At 36.4% G+C, this 21,705-nt stretch overlaps 1 protein-coding gene across 1 annotated transcript; it reads left to right on the plus strand.

The window, feature by feature from the left end:
* Window positions 1–971: 971 nt before the first annotated feature.
* On the plus strand, window positions 972–3,545 carry LOC107932177 (sm-like protein LSM3A). The gene is made up of 3 exons (XM_016864131.2): window positions 972–1,217; window positions 2,146–2,241; window positions 3,136–3,545. Exons 1-3 carry the CDS (start codon window positions 1,101–1,103, stop codon window positions 3,214–3,216), a joined length of 294 nt encoding a protein of 97 aa, XP_016719620.1. The 5' UTR covers window positions 972–1,100; the 3' UTR covers window positions 3,217–3,545.
* Window positions 3,546–21,705: the final 18,160 nt, after the last annotated feature.

Genomic DNA, 21,705 nt, shown 5'->3' on the forward strand with positions numbered 1-21,705 from the left:
GAATAAGAGAAGAATCTAACTCGTGTTTTAATGACAAAAACATTAACATTTAACTATCCGACAAAAAAAGATAAATTGTATAAGATACGTTTTCAGTTAATGTGATTGAAAATACCTTTTATAGGATGTATTTTCTTTTTTATCTCCAAAAACAACGTAAATTAATAAAACTTTTTAAAAAAGAAAACCAATAGGCGAAATTAAATTTATTCTTTTTTTGGGTAAATCGACCCTTAATTCACTCCATGAAATAAAATATTATTCTTGCTTACCTTGAACTTTCTTTTCTTCCTTTGAGCAGTCATTCACTAGAATCATGACTCCCCTCAATTTGTGTTTTCTTCATTGTCACCGTTAGCAAATTGGTGGGTTGCTGGCTAAAAAATGATATTTTTTTCTTTATGGGTTTCTATTTTTATTTTTAGTGGTTGTTGATAAATGATTTTTCCTTTTTGAGCTTAGATTATTAATGAGCTTGCATCATCGTTTCAAATTCTTTATCTTTAGCTAATAAAATTTTGATTTAGTTATTGTGTAATGTTTTATTTATTTATTTATAATTTGTTATTATTATATCATCTTTAGAAGTGTTTATTTTTCTTGGAAGTCATAACAAATTTATCAATGGATAGAATTAAAATTTATCATTACAAGCACAAAAATTAAATAATTAATTGAATAAATTAACAAAATTCAAACTAATCTAAATGAGGAACCCTCTTTCCCATTAAACAAAAGTTTAATTGGAAGAAAAATAAACTATATACAGATAATTGTTATATGTGACTAACTCTATCTAAAAATTGCGAATAAATCATAATGTTTTTATTCAAACTTGACACTAATTTCTTTGACTCGATTTGATTATAATTATAATAATGTAACTCTAATCTAGTTACGTTCATCTCGATTACAATAAAGTGGCCAAGTTTAGAACCCAAAATGCCAAAGCCCAAAATGACAGTTAAATCGGGTGCTCGGGTTCTACCAGATGTATTCGGGCTCTTTCTCACGCTCATAAGAACAGTAGCACTTAAAATTTTGTTTTTGCAGGCTAAAACCATTGGTTTACTCTTTGTGTACAAAAAGGGCGAACGGGAATGGCCACCGAGGAAGACAGCACGGTGAAGGAGCCCTTGGATCTGATAAGGCTTAGCCTCGACGAGCGTATTTACGTCAAGCTCCGTTCCGACCGTGAGCTTCGTGGCAAGCTCCATGTACGTTTTAACTTTGTTATGCTTTCATTATAAAGCTTTAGGGTTCCCTTTACTTGTTCTTCTTTAGGTTCCGATTTTTACTGTTCAGATGCTCTTAGGGTTTCACATTTTAGGGTTTTCTTGGGTTCTGTTAATTGTGCTAGTTTAAGTTAGCACATTTTGGATATTGCAATTTTTATTTTCGTTATTTATGAATTTCTGTCGATTGCACGGCCATGCTTAAGGAATGCCTAAACGGAATGATTAAAAATTTTGGGCGATGAGTATATTTTCTGAATTGGCAGCTTCAGAAGAAATTGTTCCGTGGATAAACATACGAGTGAGTTTATTGGATGATTGTTAAGTGTAGAAGCTTATTTATGACATACAGCACTGATAAGTTCTAGTCTAGTCTTTTAGATCACCTTTTGTTTTTCATGTCTGTGTCTGAACTTCAAAACAAAGTCTATGCTTCTGGCTGAGGTTCTTTGGTATCAAATCATTTTTGAACTTTAAATGGAATTGTTGTATTGCTCAAATCCAACTTCATCCTCAGTTTTTCTTCCTTTCTTCTTTCAAATAACACCATCTGTTTTAATAATACTTTAAATATTTTTTAGTCAAAATGTAGTGGTTTGTAGACAACTAGTGATATTGGGGGTTGGATAAAGTGCAATGTTGATCTAATCTAAACATGCATCGCGTGATTTGCTAGTTTTGTTAACATATTCCATTCACTGGTTCACTACAGCATGTGGCTATTATTGTGATAATATTATTTGTCTCAATAAACTGTTGTATTGCCAATGGCTTTCTTTAGTGCTTACAAAATCACTTTGATTAATTCGCAATTATTTTCTCAATACTTTCCAATATAATTGCTCATAATGTTTCAGAATGTTGTAGCCCTTCTGTTTGATACCCGGTTCTTCTCTAATGTGGTTTGCAGGCATATGATCAGCATTTGAATATGATTCTGGGGGATGTTGAAGAGATTGTTACAACAGTTGAAATAGATGATGAAACCTATGAAGAGATTGTTCGGGTATGCTTTATTTCACTGCCTCCTTTTCAAAAATTTGGAGTATAGCATTAACTGTTCTGAAAGCTAAGATATGAATTATAGATGATATGTGAGTTTGATAAGTTTTGGCTGTAGTGATCACTGGTAACTTGAGATCTCTGATGTTAAGGTTTAAAGCCCATATTTTCCATGAAGAATGCTTCTGCTTGTTTTGTTTGGTGTTACCATTTGCAAAGTTATTTAGTTTTTCATTTGAATTATGAAGTTCAACTTTTTATTGAAACTTGTTTCTGCTTTCATCTGAAGAGAAGTGTTTCCTTTAGCTGATACCGACAGCTAAGTGCATTTTGCTGAGATTCCTTAAAGGGATAGTTAATGAAGGAACTACTTTAAGACACTGTGTGGTAGGGTAGAAAAAAAATTGAAAATATGAAAAATTGATAGTGAAAAGATAGAAAATATATATTTTGTGCTTGATTAGAAAGGTAGAAAAATAGGAAAAAGATGACTTTTCTATCCATCAATTATTTGGTAGATTTGGAAATAAATACTATAAAATGTATAAATACTATAAAAATATTTTAAAAATATTATTTGAATAGTGAATTCAGACCAGCAGGTTAGGTTGGCCAAGGCCTAGGCAAAGAGAATAATAAGTTCGGGTTGTAGCCTGGCCTGGCCTTTGGACAGTTCTATTTCTATCCTTGCACTTTTCTACTTAAGTGTTTGCCAAGTGATAAACAGAATGAACTCATTTTATCCTGGTATTGCAAGAATCAGGAATTTGCAGCAGAAACAAATGTTAACGCCGCTATTGAACTTGAACTTTTCAAGTCAAATCAGAATGTGATAAAGAAAAAGGATTTGTTTTTTATTGTTTTTAGATGATGACCCAATTTCCTCCCTCCGTTTCAGACTACGAGGCGTACAGTTCCATTCCTCTTTGTTAGAGGAGATGGAGTCATACTGGTTTCTCCACCTCTACGCACTGCTTGATTGGGAGGACGGAGTTTCAAGCACACGAAGGAATCACCTTGTGCTAAATTTACTACTAAGCTATTGCTCGTTTATAATTGACCCTATTGTTACGTATTTAGGGAACAGTGGAGTATTTGCACTTTTTTAGATCATTGGGCAATTGACTTTGTTGATCTACCTTTTTCAAGCTCATCCATTTTGATGGAAGGGATAATGCTCCCCCACCATTTATAGTTTTCATGCTTAACGTGATAAATTTTGGAGGTAAAAGTATTGTGGAAGTCCTTTTTCTAGGAGTTAAATTGTATTTTGTTTCCTCAATTTAAAAAGTAGCAAATTAATCATTATACGTTAGATCAAAGAGTAAATTAGTTTTTTATTTGTTAAAAATTTCATTTGTTGTATTGCTAAAAATTGGCGTGTTGATGAAATAATTAGGCACGTTACGTGTACTTCATGATGACAAATAGAAATTAGTTTCTAACAGTAGAAATGAATTAAATTTTTAATAGAAGAACTTGTTTTCTCTTTGACTTAATATATAAGAGATTAATTTATGTATTTTTTAAGTAAAGAATGTAAATTGTAATCCAATTCTTAATGTAGGGGTTTTCATAATATTTTTACTTAAACGTGGATCATCTGAACATGATTATTTGTGACAACAATGACTAATGGCATTGTAGTGCGGTGGCTTTAATGAATGAAATGTATTTTTTAATCTTTCATCTATTTTACTGTTGATGACTAGAGTTTATGGTTGTTTCTTTTAATAGTGTCAAGTTTAAGGTTTGAATTTGTGTTTTCTATTTTAAAAGTGTAATGTATTTTACTATTATGTTATTCAGTTAAATGAAATGGTTTTTAATTCCATAGTTGATAATTGATTTTGCCATTCAATTTATTCTTTGGGAATAAAATGCAAAGAAGCTAGTGGCAGGTTTGGGTCACTCTAATGGTAAGAATGAAATAGGTAGTAGGAATGGGGAAAATAATAGATATTATAATATTTAGCTAGATTGAATTGAATATATGAATAATTGTTTGATTGTATAGAATAATATTAAAAAATAAATGTAAAATGACAATGAAATTTTAATTAAATAAATAATAGTTTACTTATATATTTTTTTTAATTTTACATAAATTTAAATTAATTATATTTAATAATGAATTAAATAAAAAAAGGTCAATTTCACTATTGAAAGAAATATCAATAATTCCATTATAAAATTCATTTTATTATATATTATGGCTAAATTAATGATACATGTTGGGTTTTTTATTTGGCTTTTTAGGCATTTTTTTTAAATTTAGGAAACTAGGTTGATTTTGGAGAGAGTGTGAAAGCGCGTCCGGTTGGACATGCTTTCACACTCTCTTCTAAGGTTAGGGTTTTTTTAATTTTGTTAGGTTTATTAATTTTGTTAAGGTTAGAGTTTTTTTCAAAGATTTAGGGGGTGAAAATGCTGAAGTTTATAGGTAGATTTAAGGGGTCGAGGATATGATAATGCGCCTCAGAACACATACATTTCATATATAATGGTAGGATAAGACTATTACCTCAGAAACCCATCTTAGGGAACTTGAGATTTGGGGTGGCAGTGCTTGATACGATCATGAGTCGAAGTCTAGGTGCAAGTCCTAGTTGGCGGTCGTGATATGATCACGAGTTCGAGTATAATAGGGGCCAATTGACAGTCGTTATGCAGTCACGACTTCAAGCATTTTAGACACCCGCAAATGATGTCTTAGATATACCATACATAAAATTGAGGCCATAATCATAGGGTAAAACAGAGAGATTTTTTTATGTAATCAACGTAATTTTTTTTCTCTATTTCCAAGTAATCTTTAACCTTTCATTTTTATTTGAAGGCTGACACCGAGGTGGACACAAGAGGTCTATCAAGAGGAGAGCGAATGTTTTGGCAGAAGTATAGGTCAAACTCAAGTTGGCGCGACAACGGTTATAATTATTAATGGGATATTAAATAACGACAATCGTTGTCGCCTCGAAAGGAGCATCACCTTTACTCCACCAAAATAGTCGCTCCCCACCTAAGAGTCTTCTTGCATCCATGACGGTGCCAACCTTCGAATAAGAAGGAAGATTAAAGGCACCGGCTGCCTGGAAATGGAGAAAAAAATTACACCGATTATAATGGGAAGTCCCATAGTTTTTCTGTATGATTATGCCATCAAACTTCTGTATGGTATTTATAAGGCAACATTTTTAGGTATTTGAAAAGTTTGAGCTTGTGCTCGTGTAATGACCGTCAACTAATTTCCCCTTTATACCCTGATCAATGACTGCATAATGGTCGTCGATTGAGACTTCTACATAGACTTGGTACAAAGAAAAATCACCCCGGAACCTGACTTTCAGAGGATAAGTTTCAGAGGTAATGATCTTATCACGGTAGGATATATGAAATGTGTGCATCTCAGAACAATATCGCATCACCGACGACTCAAGAATACCTCAAATGAAAATTTTATTAGCGATCGAATTTTTTTACACTGAAGTTGGGAAGAAAACGAAAAAAGAGAAATAGTGGAAGGATGGAGGTTGGGAGAGATAATGTTTGAGGGATGATGGAGTATGAAGTGAAAGCCCCTTTTATAGGCTTGTGGGAAGAGTGAGATTGCAAAGTAAAAAATTCTCGTGGTTAAAAATGCGCCGCAAGACCGACATCTTTATCGAATATCTTTAAAACGTGCTTCAAATTTGCAGAAAGATTCTCGGGGTCAAGTACTTTTTTTCCAGATTTTGAAAATGTTAGTGAAGGCTCGCCTAGTTAGACTAGCCTTAATTAATATTTTTCTTAAAGGCTGAAAAAAGAAGTACTAGACCTCGAGAATCACAGTGAAATCTTATGCATGTTTTGAGGAACTTAATACCCTTTGAAACAAACTTCTGATGAAATTTATATGTAATCTATGAAATGTGGTTTTGAGCACTAAAGAGCGTTTCATTATCATTATTCGATTAAAGCGTGTCCTCAAAAATGGATTCTGAAGCACACATTCCCTCTTTGCTTGTTCTATTTACCTATTAAAGTAACGAAATATTCATAACGTAGGCACGCATCATATTCGAAGAGTTGAGTTGCGAGAGTCGTATGCATTTCTTTGGATAATCCTCTGAAGAATTTTTTCTTCCACTCATCCAATTCGTAAACAATATTGAAATGAATAGACAAGTGAGATACGCCATTTACTATGACAGTCAAATCTATAATACGAAAGTCGGGGTGGTATTTACAGGAGCCCAATCTGTGGAATTGGCGTTCAATCTTGTCATTCAATTGCTTGAGCTTTGGACTAAATTAGGAGAAAATTAGGGGGTTTAAGCCAGGGAAGAATTTCGAGGTTGTAATGTAGATATCTTGCTTCTGTTGACCCTTATAGGTATGAGCTATTTGATATGAAAGGCGAGCTCGATCTCGAGGTAGTCATATCATCGCACTGCTCAAGCGGAAATGATGTAATGGAGTTATATGTTAAGTTTGTTGAGGCTGATGAAGGTGGTCCATCTTTAGCCACCGTTACAGCTAATGTTGGAACCGAAGCTGAAGTAGAAAGTCCTACTACACGGTTGTGCAGTGGGTTCATTGGCTTCTTACAAAACTTCTACTATGATGGCCTTGAAACGTCTATAGGTAGGCATTTTTCAGTTTGTGGCACATTTAAACTTCAATGGCCACTACCAGTTGGGGTATGAGCGCAACTCGAACCTTGACACCCGAGCTTGACATTCAATTAATGCATTCAATTTCAACTTCTGTGGATTGATGTCCTAGGGCTGAAACACTTATACCATAGGGCATCGACCTACACCGGACACCAATCTGGTGTAGATTTTGGCTGGCACATTGGGTACAAAATTACTGAGGACTTACTTCTTACAATTGGGTCCGACGAAGGTACATCGAATCCCTTGGTTGAATGTAACAATGAATGTGCAGATGAGGAAGAAGGCACCGATGAAGAAGAAGATGCAGGCAAGGAATAAGATGCAAGTGAGGAAGAAAGGGCATCGGATGCAGTTGACGAATCGGAGTCAAACTCATATCCAATCTGACAGTGTGGTCCGAATGGTTCAGACACTTTTTTTTTTTTTGAAATAGAGCAGGTTCCAACAGAGTTAAAACCTTGCAACTTTGATGATGGAGGCTTAGACAATGCTCCGGATTCAGATCCAAGATTTAGGGCATATGAACCTCTACTCCACATAATTGACATCGAACTCTTGATTGAGGGTGGTTTAGAGTTTCGGCAGCTACCGCATAGAATATCTGGTCATGCAAGTTCATTGTTAGATGTCTGGGTATTGGAAGTTGGCATGGAATACCCAAACAAATATTCTTTCGTTGCTGCATTGAAGTGATATAGCTTCAAGAACGGCGTGAATTATCACGTCACGAAGTCCTGTTTAGAGAAATTTAAAGGAAAGTACGCACATCGCGACAAGAAGTGCAAATGGAAAATCCTGGCATTTTTGCAGAAGAAGACTAACTTGTGGACGATAAAGAAGTATTCTGGTCCACATATTTGTGTTACGACAAGTGCGCAGTGCGATCATTCCATTTTCTAACATAATATGACTTGGTCAGGGTCTTTATTTTTTTTTGATTACATTATTTTAACTTGTAATTTGTTTGTGTAAGTTAGGATCATCCTAAGCTAGACTCGGACATGATTTTTGACATTATTTTACCGATGGTGAAGGTGAGTCCCAAGATCCCCATCCCGGTGTTGGTTGCCAACATCCATAACTAACACGGTTACATGTCGTCCTATTACAAAGCATGGGTTACAAAAAAAAAGGTTATGGATAAGTTGTGTAACCCCCAAACCCGGCCTGGAAGTTTGGCTCGAATCTGGCGTGTCACATTGAAGTGTTTTTCGAAAATCATGTTTCCATTAAAAGCCCTTCTTAATAATTAAAAACTTATACCCTTTTTAAACCTTGTTAGAAAACCTCAGCTGAATAACATTCTTAACAACTTTGTAAAAATCCTGGCAGTTGCGAAAGCTTAATTTAAAAACAATTGCGGTTACGTGATGTTTTGAACGACAGTAGTTGCTTTGGAAAACCGTGTTCTAATACGAGCAATTATAAGAACAATAAATAAAATTCCAAATTTGAAATCCAGAAAATTGCAACGGCTTTACTACAACCCACATAAAACATTTAAAAGTAATAATCAAAATTGTAACATAAATAGTGTGTGTGGCTTCCTCCGAGCCCCTCGCAGCTCCGATCCGTCTAAGGCTGGAAATTACCTGAAAGGTTAATAAACAGGATGAGTTTACGAAAACTCAGTGTGAAATCCCCTACTATAAAAGGAATAGTCAGTCATATAAAAGAATTAAAAGTCTGGCCCCAGCCTTACTTACAGTTTCAATACCAATTGGGCCTTAGCCCATTATAACAGACAGTACCAGATGGGCTTTAACCCATTACAGAATAAGAAACATTATCAGAACTAGAATCAGAATCAGAATCAAAATTAGGTGACAGAATCAGAATCAGAATCAGTACCAGGTAACAGAATCAAAATCAGAATCAGTATCAGGTAACAGAATAAAAAATCAGAATGTGATTGCAATCCCAACCCAATCCAGCCTATAACCAACCGCTACACTCCACCCGTACCAGCCCTACACTCTATGTGGGGAATAGCTCAACCCACTCAGCCCTACACTCCACAGTTGCAGCATTGCTGCTCAGTTATCAGTAAGTTGAGGCAAAGCCTCCAGTACGTGGGCAAGCCACTTTCAGTACTTCCTCCATCAATATAACCCATAACCCATGCAACAGATATAAATGTCATGGCATACAACATACAGAATCAGAATATCATGCCCATATTTGAATCAAATAGTCACAGTCAAGTCATTCATATCACCAATATATATTCACAATCAAATTCGTCAACCACACAGTCCAAGTCAGTCACTTGCCCACAAGGGCAAAACAGTCATTTAACACCATAGGGGTAAAATGGTAATTTTACCCTACAAGGGTATCTCGGTAATTCTACCTTACAGGAGTATTTCAGTAATTCTACCCTACAGGGGTATTTCGGTATTTCTACCCTACAAGGGTATTTAGGTAATTCTACCCTACAGGGGTATTTCGGTATTTCTACCCTACAGAGGTATTTCGGTATTTCTACCGTACAAGGGTATTTTAGCATTTCTGCCCTACAAGGGTATTTTGATAATTTTGTAAATCGAGGGTAAAACGGTAATTCTGTAAATCGAGGATAAAATAGTAATTTTGAAAATCGAGGGTAAAACGATAATTCTATAAATCGAGGGTAAAACAGTAATTCTGTAAATCGAGGGTAAAACGGTAATTTTGTAAATTGAGGGTAAAACAGTAATTTTGTAAATCGAGGGTAAAATAGTAATTCTATAAATCAAGGGTAAAATGGTAATTTTTTAAATCGAGGGTAAAACGATAATTTTATAAATCGAGGGTAAAATAGTAATTCTATAAATCGAGGGTAAAATAGTAATTTTTGTAATTCGAGGGTACTTTGATAATTTTACATGTCGAGGGTATTTCAGTAATTTTGCAAACTGAGGGTATTTCGATAATTTTACAAATCGAGGATATTTGGGTAATTTTATAAACCGGGGTACTTTGGTAATTTTACAACTGGAGGTATTTCAGTAATTTGGTAAACTAAAGTATTCTAAACAGGGATAACAATACGAATGGGCCTAAAGCCCTTCTCGGCCCAAATGGGCCCACACGCTCGTGTGGCCCTTTTAGCCCAAATCTAGCCACAGATATGAGATTCACCTAGCCTAGTCCAATATTTACTACACAATCAAACAACTTATCCAATTGGGCTTGTAGGCCCATTGGGCCCATATGGCCCCTTTCAACCCATCGCGGCCCGAAGTAGCCATCCTACAGCTAGAGTAGCGAGAAATACACACCTGATTGGAGACTGGAGTTAATCCACGCTCCGAGCACTCTTAGCCGACGCCCAACCCAAACGAGCACTCCATAAAGCGAAAGGGATCAGCCAAGAAAGGTACCTTATGTTAGCTTCCCGATGTGGGATCCCTCTATCATCAGAGTTTAAATTCAACACCAACTCTTGCCGCCCCCTGTTAGCAAAATAAATGCTCTTTGTTTGCCATGGGATTCGAACCCATGCCTCCCCTTAAATGCTCCACACGCTACTTGCCACTAAGCCACAAGGCTTTTTGTGTCACAATTTCTCCAACAATATTCTTAAGGCCTACCTACTACACCCAAGGTTTAATTCACCTTAAACCAAAATTTTTGCTAGAGTCCAGGTTTGAACCCAGGACTTCTCCAACACTTCTCAGCACACTTAACCACTAAAACAAGCCTTCAACTACGAAATTTTCACGCACAACAGAATATTATAAGCTGCCTTCAACTGCTCCCATGCTCAAGGCCCAAAACTTCTAGGCCCAAATTCAGGGTGTTACAAGTTGCATCACGTCTGGGATAGTTCGTACAACTATTTATCGCGATGGTGTCAAGTATTAGATCAGTTCGTACCATGTAATAGCCTGATTTTGGGGCTACTCGGAAGAGTAGTTTTGGGACCACAAATCTTATATAGAAAAACTTATTTTATTATATTCTTATGGTCAATAGTTTTACAACATGATTTCGTGAAAATCTCGTTCCAAAGTTTTGACGTTTGGGCACTCAATTTAGTCAAAAGGACTAAATTGTTATAAGTGCAAAAGTTGAGTTCTACATGTTAAAGGTGTTCAATTGCTATGGGATTTTAAATTAGAGGTCCTTATATGATAATTAGACCATTAGTTAAGTTTATGGACAAAAATGGACATGATTAAGTAAAATTTCAAAGTTTTAAGTGAAGGGCATTTTGGTTATTTAGTTCATAAAAAAATAAAAAGGGAAAATAAAGCCAAAATTGGTGTCCATCTTCTCTCCTTGGCCAAATTTTACTAGACACCATAGCTAGGGTTTTCTTCAACTTTCAAGCTTGATTGTAAGTACATCCTAGCCCCATTTTAATGCTCTTTACATTTTTGAAGTCCTTGTAACCCGGTTTGCCTATTTCTACCATTATTTTGAAGTAGGATTCATGTTTAAAAATTTACCCATGTGTGACATGCATGTATTTTGATGTTTGATGGAAGATATTGTATGTTTAAGGCGTGATAAACAACTTTTACTAAGTGATTTTTAGTGAAAATGTATAAAAAAGGACTTATTTGTAAAAGTTGTTAAAATGGGTAGTAAAAATGTGATTTGATGAAAAATGTAACTATAAGCATGAAATTGGTTCGGCTAGGCTTGGGTTATCAAGAAATTGAATACATTTCATTTTACGAGCCTAGGGACCAAAATGAAAATATGAGAGAGTTTAGGGGAAAAAGGTAATTTTGCCATAATGTGATGTTTGGAACTGATTTGAGTAATGTGAATATTAAATAAGCTAAATTTGCTTTTATAGATCAAGAAAAACAAAGTTCAGACCTTGATCAAGAGAAGAATAAGGTGTTTGACGATTAAATCCTTTTCTACTAATTTGTACCGAGGAAAGTTCATATGTAAATAATGTATTGTTTTATTTATGTTTTAAATGCTTTAATATTGTATGACTTATGATTGAATCCGTGGATGTAATTGTCAAAGTGAGAAAATATCCCGGTTGAACCTTAGGAATAAATAGGATACAAATGTTATGACATTAGGGTTAATAGAGATTATGTGTAAGACCACATCTGGGATATGACATCGATGTGACACTTCGTGTAAGACCATAGCTGGGCTATTGGCATCGATATGAGATCCCATGTAAAACTATATCTAGGATATGGCATTGGTATGGTATCGTATGTGTGAGATTCCCGAGTATTCTTTAGTATTCCAAGTGGTTCAATGGGGAATTCAACGAGAATGACAATCTATGAAAAGTTATGTTATGTTGCGAGTTGGTACAGGCACGTATGTAAAACTTATTGAATAATGAGCTCGATATATGATGAACCCTCGGTAAGATTATGAATGAGTAAGTTATGATTAGATAACCTTATGCCAAGTTCATTATGTTTATTTGTATGTTACATGTGTGGTTATGATACTTATTATTTGCATAGGAACTTACTAAGCTATATAGCTTACTCCATTTCTTTTTCCTTATTTTATAGTGTCACCAAGCCAGCTCGGGGATTAGAGACTGTTGGAGATCCATTTACACTATCAACTTAATATTTTGGGTACCAATGATTTTATTATTTTAAGTTATGGCATGTATAGAGACTTGGTCTTTTTGTTATGTGTCATAGTTTATTTGGCCAAATGTGTTGGCTTGTAATGGTATTGATTCATTCTGTATATGGCCATTAAATATTGGCCTATAATGGTTATGTTGGCTATTGATATATTCATATAGTGATGCTTTTCATGGATGTGGGATTTTGCATGGCTTGAGTTGATAAGTTTGTGGTGTCATATGTGATAGAAAATAACATGTGAATGATGTGTAGATGCTTTGGTTGTGGCTGATTTGGTTAAATGTATATGCTTGGAATGGTGCTATGTTTTGTCGTGTAGTTTGTGCATGGAAGGGTGATAGAATGGCTTGGGAAATAGCCTTATTTTTGTCCATACGAGTAGACACACAGGCGTGTGTCTAGGCTGTGTGTGACATACGGCTTGCCCCATGGGGTGTGTGTTCCAACCGGGTGTCCCTTGCACCTTATTTGTTGCAAAATAGAATGCTCAGTATCGAGCACATTGGCAGAGACACGGGCGTGTATCTTAGCCGTGTGGATGGCACGGCCTCGAAAAAGGGCGTGTGCCCTGACCGTATGAAGCCTGCACCTATTTTATGAAAAATTATGAAAATTAAATCGACCACACGGCCTAAGCACACATGTGTGTGCCTTGGCCGTGTGACTTAAATTTGTTATTTGGTAACAAACAGAGAGGTACACGGGGTCTAGACTGGGGCGTGTATGACCACATGGCCTGCCCACATGGGCGTGTCCTAAGCCACATGGGCGTGTGACCCCTGTTTGATGAAAAATATTCTAAGTGTTGTGAAAATTTTCTAAAGTTCTCGGTTTAGTCTCGAACCACTGCCAAAGCATGTTTTGGGCCTCGGAGGCTCGTTATAGGGACAATTTGAATGTATGTGAAAAGTTTTAAATTTGAAAAGAAATTTATGTCTCAGTTTTGTATGTTTATTTACGTTTAAGTCCGGTAATGCCTCGTACCCGTTCCGGCATTGAATACAAGTAAGGGGTGTTACATTTAGCGGTATCAGAGCTAAGGTTTAGTTGATTCTCGAACTAACAGAGCGTTTGTGAGAGTCTAGCTATACATGCCATAAATGAACTGTGATAGTGTGATGACTTTTGACAATTTTAAAATATGTTTTCATGTGGTAAATGGATCCCAATTGAGCTGAGGCTGATGACGTTGAAAGTAATGCGCCAGCTCCGCTCAAGGGGCAGTGCCGTCTGATAGTAGACCTCTTACGGTTAGTGAAGGAGAAGAGGGAAGAGAAACCTTTCTCCATATGATGAATGAGTGGTATATGGAATTTGTTCGAACAAATCCAAATGCCCAACCTCCTCCACCCCCACCCATTCCTCGACTGGTTTCTGTAGCCCCACAAGGTATGGAATTTGTGAGATTGAACAAATACCTGATTGATAAAATCCGAAAGCATGGGGCTGAAGACTTCAGAGCTAATGTGGATGATGATCCCGAAAGAGCCAAGTTTTTGGCTCGAAAACTCTATCAGGGTATTTGATGAGTTGCCTTGCACACTGGATGAATGTTTAAAGTGTGTTATCTCACTTTTGAGAGATTCTGTGTATCATTGGTGGAATACATTGGTATTGGTGGTACCAAGGGAAAGGGTTACATGAGAATTCTTTCAAGAGGAGTTCTGAAAGAAGTATATTAGCTAACAGCTCATCGATCAGAAACGTAAGAAATTTCTTGAACTGAAACAGAGTCATATGACAATGATTGAGTATGAGCGAGAATTTGTCAGACTTAGTAAATACGCTCAAGAGTGTGTTTCCACCGACACTATCATGTGCAAGAGATTTGAGGATGGATTGAATGAAGAAATTCGTGTGTTAGTCAGGATTTTAGAGTTGAAAGAATTTGTGGTATTGGTTAGACGGGCTTGTAAAGCTGAAGAGTTGAACAAAAAGAAGAGGAAAGCTAATCTTGAAGCTAGAGATCCGAGAAAAAGACCAATGAGTGAGTCTTTTCCATCTCAGTCCAAGAAATCTAAAGAAATGTGTTCCCGTTCGAATGTTTCAGTAGGGTATTCAAGCAGAGATCGTGAGAAGCAACATTCGAGTTTTAAATCTCAAGCCACTTCCATGGAAAGTGTGGGTAATGTAAAGTCAAACAGACCTGAATGTCAACATTGTGGGATGAGACATCCCGGCGAGTGTAGGATGAATGACTGGGCTTGCTTTAAGTGTGGCTCTCAAGAGCATTTTATCCGAGATTTCCTCGAAAGGGTTGAAAAAGAAAAATTTCAGAGTGCGAGGCCGAGTAATACTGCTAATAGGGGTAGGCCACTGAGGAATACCAAAAATGGAGCTAGTAGTAAAGGCGTGACGAAAGACACCATTGTGAGATCCGAAGCTTAAGCACCTTAGAGCCTATGCCATCTGTGCTCGCGAAGAAGCGACATGTCCTGATGTTACCACTGGTACATTTTCTCTCTATAATACTAATGTAGTTGCATTGATCGATCATGGATCCACTCATTCGTATGTCTGTGTGAAATTGGTAGCTAGTAAGAGCTTGCCTGTTGAGTTTACCGAGTTTGTGATTAGAGTGTCAAACCCTTTAGGTAAACATGTGTTAGTTGATAGAGTTTGCAAGAATTGTCCCTTGATTATTCGAGGTTACTGCTTTCTAGCTGATTTAATGTTGTTGCCATTTGATGTACCTTTCGTCACCACTTTGTGGAAAATCATTAGATATGAATATGTTAGATACCTGTGACTCGATTTCGATGTTATTTTGGGTATGGATTGGTTGACACTGCATGATGCTGTAATAATTGTAAAAGAAAGATTATTTAACTGAAATGTGAAAATGGTGAAATTCTTCGGATTTATTCAGATGAGTCGGGTGAGTTACCTGTTATGATTTCTTCGATGTCAGCCCAAAGATATGTAAGAAAAGGATGTGAAGCGTATGTTGCTTATGTGTTGAATACAGAAGTGTCTGAATAGAAAATTGAATCAGTGCCGATAGTTTGTGAATATTCAGATGTGTTCCCGGAAGTTGCTTGGGTTACCTCCAGTTAGAGAAGTTGAGTTTGGTATTGATTTAATCCCTGGTACCTCACTGATATCTATTGCTCCATATAGAATGACCCCGATTGAATTGAAGGAATTAAAAGCTTAGCTGCGAAAGTTGACAGATAAAGGTTTTGCGAGACCGAGTTATTCTCCCTGGAGTGCTCCAGTGATATTTGTAAAGAAGAAAGACGGATTTATGAGACTTTGTATTGATTATCGGCAGCTCAACAAGGTGACTATAAAGAACAAGTATCCTTTGCCGAGGATAGATGACCTATTTGATCAGTTGAAAGGAGCAACGACATTCTCAAAGATTGATTTAAGATCAGGCTACTATTAGTTGAGAGTTAAAAAGTCGGATGTGCCGAAAACCGCTTTCAAAACAAGGTACGGACACTATGAATTCCTTGTTATGCCTTTCGGATTAACTAATGCACCTGTTGCTTTTATGCAATTGATGAATAGAATTTTCTGACCATATTTGGATAAGTTTGTGGGTATTTTTATTGATGATATTTTGATTTATTCTCGAGATGAGTCCGAGCATGCCGAACACTTGAGAACTATTTTACAGACTTTGAGAGATAAGAAATTTTTTGCTAAATTCTGCAAAAGTGAGTTTTGGCTCCGAAAGGTCAGATTTTTGGGACATAACGTTTCGGGTGATGGTATTCGGGTTGATCCAAGTAAAATTTTGGCAATTATTGATTGGAAGCTGCCAAGGGATGTACCTGAAGTCAGAAGCTTTTTGGGATTAGTTGGTTATTACCGACGGTTTGTTAAAGGATTTTCAATGATTGCTGCTTCTATGACCAAGTTGTTGCAAAAAGATGTTAAGTTTGAATGGTCCGAAAAATGTCAACAAAGTTTTGAAAAGTTGAAGGCACTATTGACTGAGGCACCAATTTTAGTGCAACCTGAACAGGGAAAATAGTTTGTAATTTATAGCAACGCGTCACTGAATGGATTAGGATGTGTGTTGATGTAAGAGGGAAAAGTGATAGCTTATGCCTTAAGACAGTTGAAACCGCATAAGAAGAATTATCCGACACATGATTTGGAATTAGCTGCCATTGTGTTTGCTTTAAAAAATTGGAGACACTATTTGTATGGTGAGAAATGTCATGTCTTTTCTGATCATAAGAGTTTAAAGTATTTGATGACCCAGAAGGACTTGAACTTACGGCAACGAAGATGGCTTGAGTTGTTGAAAGATTATGAGTTGGTGATTGACTATCACCCGGGTAAAGAGAATGTCGTCGCAGACACCTTGAGTAGGAAGACCTTGTTTGCCTTGAGAGCATTGAACACAAGATTGATTTTATCCGATGATGGTTTAATTCTAGCTGAGTTGAGAGCTAGGCCGATGTTTCTTCATCAAATTTGTGAGGTTCAAAAATGTGACAGTGATTTGCAAGCTAAAAGAACTCAGTGTGAATTGGGAAGTAATTCAGATTTTTATATCAGACCCAATGACTGGTTGATGTTCCGAGATAGAATTTGTGTACCGAAAAATGATGAGATTACTCAGAAAATTCTCCACGATGCATACGATGGTTGTATGTCTATTCATCTGGGCAGTACAAAAATGTATAATAATTTGAAGAAAATGTATTGGTGGTTTGGCCTGAAAAGAGATATCTCCGAGTTTGTTTCGAGATGTTTGATTTGCAACAAGTAAAAGCTAAACACCAAATGCGTTCGGGTTTACTTCAGCCAGTGATGGTGCCTGAGTGGATTTGGGATATAATTACGATGGATTTCGTAACGGGTTTACCTTTGACTCTAAAAAAGAAAGATAGGTTGTGGTTGATAGATTGACGAAATCGGCTCATTTTGTACCGATACGTACTGATTACTCGCTTGATAAACTAGTTGAACTGTACATTGCTGAGATTGTGAGATTGCACGGAGTGCCTATGTATATTATTTTGGATAGAGATCTGAGGTTTACTTCGAGGTTTTCAAATAAGTTGCAGGAAGCTTTAAGAAGCTTTGGGTACAAGTTGAACTTTAGTACCGCATTTCATTTGCAAACCGACGGTCAATCTGAAAGAACAATTCAGATTCTTGAAGATATGCTCCGATGTTGTGTTCTAGAATTTGAGGGTAGTTGGGAAAAATATCTACCATTGGTCGAATTTGCCTATAACAACAGTTTTCAATCGAGTATAAAGATGACTCCTTATGAGGCATTGTATGGTCGCAAGTGCTGAACACCTTTGTATTGGACCAAGCTTAGTGAGAACCAGATTCACGGGGTTGACTTGGTTAGGGGAATCGAAGAAAAAGTAAAGGTAATCTGAAATTGCTTGAAAACAGCTTCAGATCGACAAAAGTCGTACGCAGATTTGAAAAAAAAAGAGATCGAATATTAGGTCAGTGACAAAGTGTTTTTGAAAGTATCTCCATGGAAGAAAGTTCTCAGATTTGGCTGTAAAGGCAAGTTAAGTCCACGTTTTATTGGGTCGTATGAGACAGTTGAAAGAATAGGGCCAGTGGCATATCGGTTAGCTTTATCGACAGAGTTAGAAAGGATTCATAATGTGTTTCATGTGTCGATGTTTCGACGATATCATTCTGATCCTTCACATGTGATTTCACCAACAGAGATTGAGATTCGACTGAATATGACGTATGGTGAAGAACCGATCAAGATCTCAGTTTAAAAAGTTAAACAGTTGAGAAATAAAAGTATAGCCCTAATAAAAGTGTTATGGCAGCGACATGGGGTTGAAGAGGATATGTGGGAACTGGAGGAGGCTATGAGAAAATAGAACTTGAACTTATTTTCTGGCAAGATTTTCGGGGACGAAAATCCCTAAAGGGGGGAGAGTTGTAACAGCCTGATTTTAGGGCTAGTCGGAACTGTGGTTTCAGGACCACAAATATGACATAGAAAAACTTATTTTTATTATATTCTTATGGTCTAAGGTTTTACAGAATGATTTCGTGAAAATCTCGTTCCAAAATTTTGATGTTTGGGCACACAATTTAGTCAAAAGGACTAAATTGTAATAAGTGCAAAAGTTGAGTTCTACATGTTAAAGGTGTCCAATTGCTATGGGATTTTAAATTAGAGGTCCTTACATGATAACTAGACCATTAGTTAGTTTATGGACAAAAATGAACATGATTAGGTGAAATTTTAAAGTTTTAAGTGAAGGGCATTTTGGTCATTTGGTTAATAAAAGAATAAAAGGGAAAATAAAGCCAAAATTGGTGTCCATCTTCTCTCTTTGGCCGAATTTTACAGGACACCATAGCTAGGGTTTTCTTCAACTTTCAAGGTTGATTGTAAGTACATCCTAGCCCCGTTTTTAATGCTCTTTACATTTTTGAAGTCCTCGTAACCCGGTTTACCTATTTCTACCATTATTTTGAAGTAGGGTTCATGTTTAAAAATTTACCCATGTGTGACATGCATGTATTTTGATGTTTGATGGAAGATATTGTATGTTTAAGGTGTGATAAACAAATTTTACTAAGTGATTTTTAGTGAAAATGTATAAAAAGGACTTATTTGTAAAAGTTGTTAAAATGGGTAGTAGAAATGTGATTTGATAAAAAATGTGGGCTGCTATAAGTAGGAAACTGGTTCAGCTAGGCTTGGGTTATCAAGAAATTGAATACATTTCATTTTACGAGCTTAAGGACCAAAGGGCAAAAAGGTAATTTTGCCATAATGTGATGTTTGGACTGATTTGAGTAATGTGAATATTAAATAAGCTAAATTTGCTATTATAGATCAAGAAAAACAAATTTCGGACCTTGATCGAGGGATGAATAAGGTGTTTGATGATTAAATCCTTTTCTACTAATTTGTACCAAGGTAAGTTCGTATATAAATAATGCATTATTTTATTTATGTTTTAAATGCTTTAATATTGTATGACTTATGATTGACTCCGTGGATGTAATTGACAAAGTGAGAAAATATCCCGGTTGAACCTTAGGAATAGATAGGATACAAATGTCATGACATTAGGGTTAATTGAGATTATGTGTAAGATCATATCTGGGATATGGCATCGCTGTGAGACTTCATGTAAGACAATAGCTAGGCTATTGGCATCGATATAAGATCCCATGTAAGACCATATCTGGGATATGGCATCGGTATGGTAACGTATGTGTGAAACTCTCGAGTATCCTTTAGTATTCCAAGTGGTTCAACGGGAAATTTATGATGACCTTATGTTATGAAAAGTTATGTTATGTTGCGAGTTGGTACAGGTACGTACGTAAAACTCATTGAATAATGAGCTCGATATATGATGAACCCTCAGTAAGATTATGAATGAGTAAGCTATGATTAGATGACCTTAATACCATTTATGCCAAGTTCATCATGTTTATTTGTATGTTACATGTGTGGTTATAATGCTTATTATTTGCATAGGAACTTACTAAGCTATATAGCTTACTCCCTTTCTTTTCCCTTGTTTTATAGTGTCACCAAGCCAGCTTCGGGATCGGAGACTATCGACGATCCATTCACACTATCAACTTAATATTTTGGGTACCAATTATTTTATTATTTTGAGTTATGGCATGTATAGGGACTTGTTCTTTTTGTTATGTGTCATAGGTGATTTGGCCAAATGTGTTGGCTTGTTATGGTATTGATTCATTTTGTGTATGGCCATTGAATGTTGGCCTATAATGGTTATGATGGCCTATGATGGTTATGTTGGCTATTGATATATTCATATGGTGATGCTTTTCATGGATGTAGGATTTTGCATGGCTTGAGTTGATAAGTTTGTGATGTCATATGTGATGGACAATAGCATGTGAATGATGTGTGGATGCTTTGGTTGTGGCTGATTTGTTGAATGTATATGCTTGGAATGGTGCTATGTTTTGTTGTGTAGGTTTGTACATGGAAGGGTGACAAAATGGCTTGGTAAATAGCCTTATTATTGTCCGCACGAGCAGACACACGAGCGTTTGTCTAGGCCGTGTGTGACATACGACTTGCCCCATGGGCGTGTGTTCTGACCGTGTGTCCCCTGCACCTTAATTGTTGCAAAAAAGAATGCTCAGTATCGAGCACACTGGTAGAGACACGGGCGTATGTCTCAGCCTTGTGGATGGCACGGTCTCGAACACAGGCGTGTGCCCTGGCCGTGTGAAGTCTGCACCTGTTTTATGACAAAATATGAAAATTAAAGCGACCAAACGGCCTAAGCACACGGGCGTGTGCCTTGGCCATGTGACTTAAATTTGTTTTTTGGTAACAAACAGAGAGTTACACGGGGTCTGGACACGGGCGTGTGTGACCACACAGCCTGCCCACACTGTAACAGCCTGATTTTGGGCCTAGTCGGAATAGGGATTTTGGAACCACAAATTCGAGGTCAGTAAATTATTTTAATATTATTTTATGTGTTATAGCATGATTATATAAGTGCATGAAAATTTTGGTGAATTAATTTTAGCGTTTGTGAGCTTAATTGCGAAAAAGGACTAAATCGCCTAAAAGGGTAAAAGTTTTGTTTTACTACCCAAATATGTTAAATAGCTAGGGAACTAAAATTAGAGGTCTTTAAAGTGTAAATAGGCCCTTTTGGAGAGTGATGGTCGACCATAGAGACAAAAAAAAATTGAAAAGTCAAAGGTTAGTGGCATTAGGTGACTTTTTTCCTAATAAAATAAAATAAGGAAAAAGGTTGTCATCTTTTTCATTTCTTCTTATTCAACCACCAAAAATGGCAGTAAACATGGGGGTTTTGAAGCTCAAATTTTCAGCAACTTAAATCCTTTGCTTGTAAGTGAAATTTGTGGTTGTTTTTGTTGATTTTTGTATTTTTGGAACCTTTGTAGCTTAATCTACCTAATGGGGGGATTATTTTGCAAAATGGTTGAAAGTCTAGGGTTTTTCCATGAGAGCATTTATGTTGTTTGCTAAATTTTTATGGAAGAAAATGAGTCTTGGTTGTGCAATAAACAGCTTTTGTGAAAGGATTTTCATGAGATAAATGTTATATGTAATGTGGGTCCAGGTACTGACTTCGTGACCAAACCCATGAGTAACTCGTTGAGCGAGCATTTCATGTCAACGCTATATGGGTCCGGGTGTTGACTTTGTGTACAAACCCGTGAGTAGCTCAATGAGTGGGTGTTACATGATAGTGCTATAGGGTTCGGGTACTAATTGATGAATAGGCCCGTGAG

This window comes from Gossypium hirsutum, chromosome A02 (assembly GCF_007990345.1).
Source record: "Gossypium hirsutum isolate 1008001.06 chromosome A02, Gossypium_hirsutum_v2.1, whole genome shotgun sequence".
NCBI classification, from domain to species: domain Eukaryota; kingdom Viridiplantae; phylum Streptophyta; class Magnoliopsida; order Malvales; family Malvaceae; genus Gossypium; species Gossypium hirsutum.